This window comes from Pan troglodytes, chromosome 6 (assembly GCF_028858775.2).
Source record: "Pan troglodytes isolate AG18354 chromosome 6, NHGRI_mPanTro3-v2.0_pri, whole genome shotgun sequence".
Lineage (NCBI taxonomy): Eukaryota > Metazoa > Chordata > Mammalia > Primates > Hominidae > Pan > Pan troglodytes.
The window spans coordinates 126,504,314-126,516,760 of record NC_072404.2 but is presented as its reverse complement, the minus strand read 5'-3'; the positions used below and the strand labels follow the sequence as shown (position 1 = coordinate 126,516,760).

General features: G+C 35.0%; 2 protein-coding genes across 11 annotated transcripts in view; one reads left to right on the top strand and one right to left on the bottom strand.

Annotated features, from left to right (window-relative positions):
* The window catches only part of IMMP2L (inner mitochondrial membrane peptidase subunit 2), a 1,183,069-nt gene that overhangs the window by 430,725 nt on the left and 739,897 nt on the right, over positions 1-12,447 (top strand). The gene's annotated exons all lie outside the window — the stretch shown is intronic.
* The window catches only part of LRRN3 (leucine rich repeat neuronal 3), a 34,496-nt gene continuing 22,056 nt past the window's right edge, over positions 8-12,447 (bottom strand). For both annotated transcript variants that reach the window (XM_527861.7, XM_001166878.6), the window contains one exon: positions 8-3,043. In XM_527861.7, the coding sequence (XP_527861.1) occupies positions 559-2,685 (2,127 nt within the window). In that variant the 5' untranslated portion in view covers positions 2,686-3,043 and the 3' untranslated portion in view covers positions 8-558. The remainder of the gene's footprint in view (positions 3,044-12,447) is intronic.

Genomic DNA, 12,447 nt, shown 5'->3' with positions numbered 1-12,447 from the left:
GATGATATTTCCCAGAAATTATTCTTTATTTAGAAACAAAACAAGACAAAAGCAATTGATTTTAATCCAAAATGTATTTTTCCTTATAAAAGAGGTCCACATACTCACTGTGTCTACTCTACAGAATCTGTCCATTTTATTACACCACGTGTCAATTCAAGTTTATCTGGTCACTGCAAAAACTCGTGGCTAATATGTGTAATACAACACAGGAGGAGGTATTGCTCAGTTCAGCTACTCTTATTTACTTAAAAAAAATACAGAAATGTTTTTGTCCACTTTAACTGTAGTCCAGACATAAAAGTTACATGAAAGTTTTAGAAAATGGAGTTATTTTATTTGGTTGCCACAGTACCCCTTGAAGCCAGTTACTTAAAATGCTGAAGTTGTACATATTTCCATTGGTCAGGAGCAGCATTGGTGAAGCTTAAACTTCTCTCTCGAAAGTAATCTTTTTTTACTTTTTTTTTTGTTTGTTTTGTTTTGTTTTTAGCACAACTGCAGTCTTTCGCTTTTTTTTTTGTTGTTCATTTTTGGAGTAGGTTTAGTTGGTGGTTTTTAGGACATATTTGTTGGTAAACCTATAACAGTTGCTTTTACTTTCAGTGATGTACTTTTTTCTTTTCCTGCTTCCCAGAGATTTATCAGAGGAGGATAAAGCTCACCTAATGCAAAGGTTGGTTTCTGTAAGTAATTCCTCACATAGCTGTGTCCACCATCACAGTTCATTTCTGGAGAAAGGCAGCTGATAAGACATATCACACCAATAATCCCCAGAAGGCCTCCAAGACAGGCCATAAGTGTTGTGGTATTATTCTTTTCATACTCTTTTTGATCAGGGTGCAAACCTTTGGTGGTGACATTTACACATTTTTTTCTGTTTTTCTGATAGATGGTGGGAATATCAATACAAATTTTATACTCAGTTGATGGATTCAGATGAGTAAGATTATATACCTTGACATCAGATGGTATTCGAGCACTTTGCGCAGCATGAGAATTTTCAGTCTTGACAAAGGCTGTCCATTTAACACTAGATTTGAGAATTTTAGAACTTGCTTTCCAGGACACCAAAACTGAATTGGCCTGAATATCTCTTATTTTAATATTCAAAGAGCCATTGTTATCTTGTGGAAAAGATCCATCCACTTTGATCATAACAGACTTCAAGTCAGCGCCAACTAGGTTAGTTGCTATACAAGTATATAAACCCCCTTCTTTGGGAGTTACGCCATTTATATCTAGTGTTCCTTCAGAATGGACATAGAACTTGTCTGTCAGGGTATTAGGCAAGAGTTTTTGACCAGAAGGTGTTATCCAGTAGATTTCAGGCTGTGGTTCTGCAGTAGCTCTACAGTGAAAGGAAACATAGCTCCCAGCTTCTACATTTAGATTAGAAGGAAAGCTCTCAGGAGCTATAAGAGGGAGACAAATTTCCATCATGTCCCTGAAATGCACTTGCCGAACATTCTGACCTTGGAATTCAGGTGGGTCCACGCAAAACAGTGAATCTGGCTCCATGAATCGAATGTTGGTTTTGTTCATGTTCATCCAACGGATGACACAGTCACACCTGATGGGGTTACTGTGTATGCTGATTTCCTTGAGGTTTGGCAGAGACTCAATGGTACCATGGTACAGGGCACTGAGAGCATTGCTGTTCAGCATGAGTGATTCCAGCTTGGGGAGTCTGAAAAATGCATTGGGGTGAATGTAAGACAATCTAGGGTTGTTAGTAGCTTCTATTTTTCTTAAATCCGGCAGGTTATCCACAGCAAGACTATCGATGGAAATCAGCTCAGGCATATTATTTATCCCCAACTCTTTTAAGTGTAGCATATTGCTAAAATCACCCCTTCGTATTCTATTAATAGGATTTTTATTTAGATCCAAAAATTTGAGATTTACAACTTTTTGAAGAGCAACATGGGGTACTTTAATAAGCCTGTTGTCATAAAAAGAGATGCTTTCTAAGTTTTCAAGTCCAACCAAGGCATTATCTGGTATTTCTGTGAGGTTTATACCAGCTATAACCAGGCTGCGAAGATTGATAAGAGGCTTAAAGTTCATGTCTTTGATTCTGATAATTGGATTTTCCCCAATCATCAGAATCTCTAGATTTGGAAGAGCATCAAACCACTTACTGTTGATCATCTGCAATCTATTTGAATTGAGATGAAGTCGAAGAAGATTATGTAGGCCAATAAAGGCTCCAGGTGAAATTGTAGAAAGCAAGTTGTGATTAATATAGAGTTCTTGTAAGTTGCTCAGTTCGGACAGACATTTTTCAGGCAGTTCAGTAAGTTTGTTTTCCTCTAGGTACACAGAAAGGAGCTGAGGCATCTTTTTTACATTAATATTGGTGACTGAAGATAAATTGTTTTGAGATAAATCCAGGCCAGTAAGGTTTACTGGAAAGTCTGTGGAGTATTCAATTTTTGCAATATTGTTAGTCTGTAGGAGAAGAATCTGTGTGTTAGCAGGCAATCTGGCTGGGAAAGTTAAAAGACCTAAATCATTACAATCCACTGTAGATGCTTCCATATAAATGGATCTGGGTGTAAACCAAGGCCTGATTTCACACGTACATAACCGTGGACAATCCACTTTTTTATCTACAGCTTGTACTAGTGTAGTGATAGCTAGGCCAAGTAGCACATGAATTCGGAGTGGCATGTCCTTCATCTTAGCTTTCTTCTTCAGAAATGTAATGGGCCCTTAAGGATTCCACAGTCAGTGCTAGTAAGTTCAATAGGAGCTGATTGATAAGGAAGATGCTTGCATTTGTCAAATGATGAATGCCATAGAACCACAAAGTTTTTCTTCACTGAAATAAGTGCCAGTGCCACAATTGCAATGTCCAAAAATGTCATGCATACTGGAGAAGAGAAGGTTACTATTTCCTTAATGATATAATATTGATGTACTTTTTGAAGGTGGAGTATGTATAGATGGTCATAGGAGATTGAGTAATTCATTTATTTAGAAGTAAAATATTTAAATCCCATGCTTCTTCAGTATTTGCAGGAATAGCAGCATGATGCTAAATGTAATAAAATGAAATATGAAAGAAAAAAGAGAACAATAATTAGTACAAATGAAAAATACCATAATTGATATTCATTACCTAATTATAATTATTTCATGTATAAATTATATTCTTAGAGTTTAAGTACTTCAGTATGTTTGGTGACTTTATCTTTTTCATGACTGTCCTTGATAATTCTTTTTTTTTTTATTATACTTTAAGTTTTAGTGTACATGTGCACAACGTGCAGGTTTGTTACATACGTATACATGTGCCATGTTGGTGTGCTGCACCCATTAACTCGTCATTTAACATTAGGTATATCTCCTAATGCTATCCCTCCCCCCACCCCACAACAGGCCCCAGTGTGTGATGTTCCCCTTCCTGTGTCCATGTGTTCTCATTGTTCAATTCCCAACTATGAGTGAGAACATGTGGTGTTTGGTTTTTTTGTTCTTGCGATAGTTTGCTGAGAATGATGATTTCTAGCTTCATCCATGTCCCTACAAAGGACATGAACTCATCATTTTTTATGGCTGCATAGTATTCCATGGTATATATTTGCCACATTTTCTTAATCCAGTTTATCATTGTTGGACATTTGGGTTGGTTCCAAGTCTTTGCTATTGTGAATACTGCTGCAGTAATCATACGTGTGCATGTGTCTTTATATCAGCATGTTTTAGTCCTTTGGGTATATACCGAGTAATGGGTTGGCTGGGTCAAATGGTATTTCTAGTTCTAGATCCCCGAGGAATCACCACACTGTCTTCCACAATGGTTGAACTAGTTTACAGCCCCACCAACAGTGTAAAAGTGTTCCTATTTCTCCACATCCTCTCCAGTAGCTGTTGTTTCCTGACTTTTTAATGATTGCCATTCTAACTGGTGTGAGATGGTATCTCATTGTGGTTTTGATTTGCATTTCTCTGATGGCCAGTGATGATGAGCATTTTTTCATGTGTTTTTTGGCTGCATAAATGTCTTCTTTTGAGAATTGTCTGTTCATATCCATGTCTAAAGCACCAAAAGCAATGGCAACAAAAGCCAGAATTGACAAATGGGATCTAATTAAACTAAAGAGCTTCTGCACAGCAAAAGAAACTACCATCAGAGCGAACAGGCAACCTACAGAATGGGAGAAAATTTTTGCAATCTACTCATCTGACAGACGGCTAATATCCAGAATCTACAATGAACTCAAACAAATTTACAAGAAAAAAACAAACAACCCCATCAAAAAGTGGGCGAAGGATATGTCCTTGATAATTCTTGGCCTAGGCATTGGGCAGGCTGAGAAATTTAATCTTTAAAAGGTTAAACATTTATTATTTTAATGAATGTGTTTCCAGAAGTTTTCTGTTATTTCAAATCTTTGCTTGTTTATACCTTGTAATTTTATTTGTTATATTTTCATTAGCTTTGAAATTTAGTTATAGGGAAAAAAGGAAAACAACTTTTAAATCTTTCAACTGTTGATGGCTTTTTTTTTTTGCCTGTTAGAGAGGCAACATAAAAGGCCAATAAATGAATAATACTGTTCACTTACAACCAAATGAGTTAGATTGCAATTCAACAGGCTCCCAGGAGACAGGATTTAGAGATAAAAATTATAAAATGTTAAGTAAGCTAGATGTAGTGGTATTAGCTGTTTCCCATTTTCATTCATACTTCTCTCCATAGTCTCCTTTGCATAAAGTGACTTGAGTTTTGCAGTATTCAGAGAAGATTAAGTTTAACTTGCTGTAGATGTACCTGTGTGTTATCATTCTTAACTAAAGTTCACAAGATTAACATTTGGCTGTTTTATTTTTCCCTGAGAATAACTTACCTTCCATTACTAACAATGAAAAAACAATTTTATTACATCACTGATATGGTTTGGCTGTGTCCCCGCACAAATCTCATCTTGAATTGTAGCTCCGATAATTCCCATGTGTTGTGGGAGGGACCTGGTGGGAGATAATTAAATCATGGGGACAGTTTCCCCCATGCTCATGGTAGTGAAATAAGTCTCAGGAGATCTGATGTTTTTATAGGGGAAATGCCTTTTGCTTGAGTCTCATTCTCTCTTGCCTGCCTAAATGTAAGATGTGCCTTTTGCCATCTGCCATGATTGTGAGGCCTTTCCAGCCATGTGGAGCTGTGAGTCCATTAAATCTCTTTTTCTTTGTAAATTACTCAGTCTTGGACATGTCTCTATTAGCAGCATGAGAACGGATTAATGCAATCAGTAACACAAAGACCTAGTTATTTTTCTTTTAAATCTATACCAGTGTCTTTGAAATATAATCATTTCCAACACCAAGCTGCAAATTTGATATATGGGGATCCTTCTATGTTTACCTCACTGTCTGCCATTTTCCTGCAGGCAACCTTCTCCCTATTGATAGAGCTATGGTTGCATCACTCTGCCTGGAATACTCCTTTCTTTGTTTTAAATTATGTTTTACTGTCTTTTCAAACCTCAGTTCAAGAATCTCCCCTCTGGGAAGTCTTTCATACAAGACTTTCATATAACCCCTCCCTCCAGATGTACTTAGCTGCCCCTTCACAGTGGTCCCATGGCTCCAGCACTTGTTTCTGTCAGGCATTTCCTTGATCCTTTCCTTCACCAGGCACTAACCTCCTTGAGAGCGTGAGGCCTGCCTGGCTTTGCATCCTATCTTCTGGGCATTATCATTATAATGTAGTATGTGCTCAAGAAATGTTTTGAATGAACTGATAAATGAATTGTATTAGTAGAATCCTGTATGCATCCTTTTACATGTTACTTAATTCTATCTGCTTAATTTCTAATTTCAGTAAATCTGTTTTAATGTGTATAAGTATTTACTAACATCAAATTTGTGTTACATATATTACTAAAATCCAGAGATTAAAATTCAGGCTAATACAAAGGATTGTTAGACTTTAAGAGAAAAGTTAATCTATTATATCTGTGCTTTATTCTTCAATTTATCCAGTCAACATTTATTGAGCACTTTCTACATGCCAATTACTGGGTTAATAGCTAGAGGGAAAACAGATGACTTAGATATGGTTGATTTCTTTAGTAAAATTTCAGTCTGGAGGGGAAACAGAAGTAAACAGATGGTTACAATTCCGTATGCATGCTCATTTGGGAGCATATACCCCTCCGAATAAAATGAAAATAGAAATCTATTGCCCCTGTATGTCCAGAATGAAGGAAAAACCTAGGTACAAAGTCCAATTGCATTTCTGTATGTTTCCATAAATCACTTAGCTGAGAATGGAGAAACCATTACTTCTGTCAATTAATTGGTTAGGTCTGCTTTCTCCAGCAGAGCAGAGAGGTACCTATATCCTTCTTTAAGTTAACTAGAGGTTTGGAAATATTAAAGATGAGGCATTCTTTCTGAGGGAGTCTTAATATAATGCCACTTTTTGAAATTATCCTGGTGTCTTAAAATTTATATTTGTGTTTAATTAGAAAATGTTTTCTTATTTCATCATTTACATAGCCATATGCTAGAAACAACCACATTTTGAATTAGATTTCTTCTGAAAGCTTTTGAAAATGAGAGTGTTTATAGTGGTGAGCATATTCAAATGTTGTTTCTCCTGGTCTGTAGGAAGCAACAGTATGGGAAACACAATAGAGAATATAGAAATTTATCCTTTCTTTAGCATAATATTGACTTTTTCTTAAGTCTGTGGAAATGATTATGATATTTCACTAATATGCTATTTAGTATGGGCTATTTGCAGGACAATATGTAATAATAGTATCTTCTTAGTGCTTTATAGTTTTCAAAGCCTTTTCTTATTCATTATTAATTTAATATTAATGAACTTTTGAGATAGGTTGGTGAGGTACATTAATCTCCGCTTTTTAATGTAAGGTTATTGAGACCCATCTGCCTGATACCACACAACAAATAAATGGTGGGGTGGGATTAAAACCTAGTTTAGGCCGTTAAAATCAAACAATTGTAAGAATTCTCATATCTTATATATCCAATTCCTGTGGACACTTACAATTTGAGATTTCTTTATGTGAAAATACAAATTGTTTCTTGGTATAATTATATGTAGAAGCTTTTACGGATAAAGCTACTTTTCCTTAGTAAAGAGATCTTTATTCTTTAGCTTCTTTATCTGTTTTTCATCATTTATGAAATATTGATCCAACACCTACTTTTTGGCAGGCATTATCATAGACACTGGAAAGTCAGCAATAAATAAGATAAAATATCTGCTCACCAAGTTTTCAGTTATCAAAGGAGTAAGTAGCTGAGGACAATGATGCACAGTAGATTTGATTTACAATAAAAATGTGTGCAGTGCTCTGTGGATGCACAAAGGAGAGAATGCTTAATTCTTTTCCTCCAAAAGGAGCAACATGAATATTCTATGATCTTTCGTGATACTTATGAAAAATTAGCTGGGGTATAGTGAGGACATGTGAGTAAGAAGATTTAAAATCCACTGTCTTTTAGATGAGTTTTTGCAATGCTAAAGCTTAAGAACAAAGTGTGCCTTCTTCTTTGCACTTTATTATGTGTATTATAAAGACTACAGAGTGTGAGGAAAAGAAACATTTTGATACTTAAGTTGAAAAATTGGTGAAGAAAAAAATTGCCATGGGTACATTAAAACCCAGTTTTTCCTTTTCTTCTATAGCAAATTGCTGGCTAAGTTTCATTTGTGTAAAGAACTTAAATTCTATTCTCCCATTATCTAACTTCGTATTCCCTTGTTGTAAGACTTGATCTTTCTTTAGTTCTAATTGAAGGTTCCATATCCCAGAGGTATTGTTGAATTATACTAAATGCATCCTTATAAAAGACTGTTCTATTTTCCTTGGGAAATATTTCTTTTCCAGTTTTTCAGAACGAATTATTTGAATTTATATGACAACTCTCAGGAAATGGATAATGGTAATTATTTAGAATAGCTTAGTGAGTGCTATCCTTAAAAACTGATGTCAATGAGAAATTGATATACCGAAAGAAAATTTGTTTTGCATTAAGAAACATGGGCCAGGTTTACTGGATGATTTTGTAACTGGGGACAGGATACCTCACTTTCTTGTACCTCAGATTATTGATCTCTATAATTTAGAAATTTGGTTGCATGAGTTGTAAGATTCTTTCACATTCCAAACTTACATGATACTATTCTGTGAACATCAAAGATTTTTTCCAAAGGTGTCTAACAATTGAATGTGTGTAAGCTCACTTATCTGATTTTAACCTTTGTGTTTTTTAATTGATTACAAGTTTATATTCAATACTCTAGTCCCATGCCATTAACAAATTAGGATCAGTGAATTTTAGTCATTATGGGGCTTTTAAAGACTATCAAATTAGTTACCTGCCATTATTTCTATTTTATCTTTTTATCTACACAGTAGTAAACAAACTAGAGAGTTACTTTAATCATTAAATTAAGGCAGACTAACCAGTAGGAAGTAAATTGCCTCGATTAGAGCACTTCATCTAAATTCAGATGTGAATTCAAATTCCTTCATTTTGCCTCTGAAGCTCAGTCTTAACCACTAAGTTCTACTTTCTCTCAAATGTTTATTTTTAAAACAGCACCACACACCTTGGTATCTTCTCAGAAAGGTGTTTCCTCCAACTGTATAGGTGCACTGCCTTTTTTGTTATTATTGTTGGGTGTTTCTCTTCCTTTGATAATAAAGTTTCACTCAGATGAAATTATAAGGCAGTTGAGTATTGTGGAAGGAATAAAATAAAAACTGTTTTCTAGGCCTAGTTTTGCTATGTGAGAGTAATCACATCGCTCTCTGAATCTTAGTTTCTCACAAAATATGCACTAAATTTTTACTCTTGTTTTCAAGTTGATTGTTAATGTCCTGTGAAATTGTAGAGATTTTGTATGGGATTGCCATTATAAAGAAATTTGTTTATTAGAGAAAAATTATTTTTGTTATTGTTCAAAATGTATATAGTAAAATGTATGTCATGTATACCCATATATTTAATGGATGCTGTCTTTTAGAGTGGTTTTAGAGTGGATTCTGATATTTTCAGATTCTCAAATCTGATATTTTGAGATTTTCAAACTGGCAAAAATCCTCTTATTATTAATCATTATAGAAATAGCTATAGATTTTTTTTAAAGGAGGGGCAATTTTATATTATTTTATGTCCTTGTCATGTTTAAGAACTTTTATTTTTACCCAGCAAGCATTAATGCAGATCATAAACAAATCATGTGCTGTTTCCATTCCTCTTGATATAGGGCTCAGATGAGTCCTTTAGATGACAATATAGGCCTTGTAATAAAGTTCTCTCAGAGAAACCGGTAGTAACTTAAATAGCACAATTCTCTCTCCTGAGTCTCAAGATATGCTTTGGGCAGATTTGAGAGAATCTTGGATGTTTTATCTTTTTTCTTCTCTTGTTTTTAGAATTGAGGCTTGTGCTACATGGGGATAGTTTTCTTTAAACAATAATTCCGGCCGGATGTGGTGGCTCATGCCTGTAATCCCAGCCCTTTGGGAGGCTGAGTTGGGTGGATCACCTAAGGCCAGGAGTTTGAGACCAGCCCGGTCAACATAGTGAAACCCAGTCTCTAGTAAAAATACAAAAATTAGCCAGGTGTGCTAATTTTTAAATTTAATTTAAAAATTAATTTAAATTAATTGAAATTTAATTTAAATAAAAATCAATTTAAATTTAAATTTTTTAAAAAATTAGCCAGGTGTGCTAGAGGTGGTGGTGCACATCTCTAGTCCCAGCTACTCGGGAGGCTGAGGCACGAGAATCGCTGGAACCTGGGAGTTGGTGGCTGCAGTGAGCCCAGATGGTGCCAGCTGCACTCTAGCCTGAGCGACAGAGTGTGAGTCTAAGAAATATATATAAATATATAAAAATAAATAATAAAAATAAAAAATAATTGCAAATGTCTCACACTAATACATCAAATTTGTGGAATCTAGTTATAGTACAGCTATAATTTAGAAAGGGTAGTTTACAGTACAGAAATCTCTCTTTATAATTTTCTTTTACAGAGGGGGGATGAAATCTTAATCACAGGCACATTTCATATTGGGGTAGTCATTTCTGTATACTCATAAATTACCAGCTTGTCATGATACTGTCATTTTTTATGAAAATTCTGATTTGTAGTTATATTTAATTATTGATTTTGCTCAACTGAGCACTTCATTAATAGCATTATTTGTGAAGTTGACTTTTGTACATGATTAGTAAAACAAATGATAATTTTAAGCCATAACTTGTCTCTTGATGCTTATATTTTTTCCTATAAGCATCACACCATATACTGGGGAATTCTAATTTACAATATGGCATAACAGTACATTATTCAATATTGTTTGAGCGCCAATGGATTTTGATTGCCTGATTTGCTTTTTTAACCTCTCTTTTATTTACCTTGTTATTTAGCATTTATATGGTCCCAAGTGTAGGTCTTTCTGGGAAAAACACTCATTTATTCATTTTCCTTAATATTCACTCATCTTAGATTGAAGTATAATCATCTTGTTTTCCATAGTGATGGAAAATTTGCTTCAGGTTATAATTAAACTAGAGATCTCTATTTGGGTGATGCCTGTCTGTAAAATTACCAGCACTTTAACAGTAGGCTATTGTGTAAGTATGCAGACCCGGGAGTTAGGAGGAGACCTCATGACCTGTAGTGACTTCATTTCTAAAATAAAAATTACCTTCAAATTCTATTATTATATAATTTTTGTAGTAACCCTTAAATATTCTCAAAATGGTTTCAATGTATTTCTTTTTTTTTCTTTCTTTCTTTCTTTTTTTTTTTTTTTGAGATGGAGTCTCGCCTGTTGCCCAGGCTAGAGGGCAGTGGCGCGATCTCAGCTCACTCACTGCACCCTCCACCTCCTGGGTTCCAACAATTCTCCTGCCTCAGCCTCCCAAGTGGCTGGGATTACAGGCACCTGCCACCACGCCCAGCGAATGTTTGTATTTTTAGTACAGATGGAGTTTCACCATGTTGGCCAGGCTGGTCTCAAACTCCTGACCTAATGATTTGCCCTCCTTGAACTCACAAAGTGCTGGGATTACAGGTGTGGGTCGCTGCGCCCAGCCAATATATTTCTTTGTGCAAACTTAATACAATGTACTTGGATGGATACTGATAGGATTTACTCAGAGATTTTATGATATTTTTAGTTTTTCATGCTTATTCACGTTTTATGTGTCTGTCAAACAGTGGCATAGAGATAGACAAGGTGCTAATTTCACTTGCATCAGAAGTAGTCTATAAAAAGATCCTTAGGAACTGTACAAATTCATGAAAAATTTGAAGAATTTTAAACATTTGTATGTCAGGAGTAATTTATATACACTTGTAAGAGAAATCATTGTTTTCCTGGCAAAAATGTGTGTGTGTGTGTGTGTGTAGATTCATGTGTATGTGTATGTTGAGAGACTTCAGTTCTGTTCAGAAAATTTTGAATGTGATTGACTAAATTTATGCATTAAAATTTCCCATTTTGTCCACTCTTTATTTCTATCAATAGATATTTAGAGGGATTTAATTAGGCCTTAATTTGTATTTTACACATTTCACATAAATTGAGAGGAAAAGTCTGCCCAAATATGCTTTCCTTATTCTCTTGAAAGTTTTGGTCTCTAAAAGCTCATTCTTATGATTTAGTTCCAGTTTATTTGAGAAGTTAGTGTGGTAGTATGACTGGTAAATGATGTCATCCTTTTATCTTCAAAGGAATTTCCAACTAGATTTGGAAATTCCCCTGCTTGAATGACAGGAGACAGACTTACATTGTGCCTTGCAGTACAATGGTTTGGGAAATGTGTGTCTCATGTAGACCCGCTTTCAATTATCCTGCATTGCAGATGAAAACATTTGGGGTAATTATCCAGATAATTTAAACAATTTTTAAGTCATTTTTTTATTGGAAGATAGCCAAATATCCTGTCTTTCAAGTCTCCATTCTTTATGTCACGTGAGGACTGTCCATCTCCCTGGTATAGTTAAAAGAAAAAAATAAATGAAGTGATTGCAGCTTGAGTTGATTTTATGAACAGGCACAAGTACGCTGCCTTATGCTTTCTGATCTTGCAAGCACTACTCTCTAGGGCCTTATACATGGGAGGACATGATAGGCATGTATGCCAAAAAAAAAAGACTACTCTATATTGATTGCCATAAGTAAATGCTTTTATCAATCTCAGGAGGGATGGTTTTGAAGCATAGATATGCTGTAAAAGGATGGCAGCAAAAAGGTTTTCAACTCATTTGTATTCCTTGATTAACTCAGTTTGACAGAATAGAAAGTCACTGGTTTGTAAAGAAGGTAAGGAAGCCTGTGGACAAGAGTCCAATGACCTAGTATAGATAGAGAATGAAGAACATTGTAGTTACAATATTATTACAGAAATCTTAAAATTATATTTTGGAGGGGAACA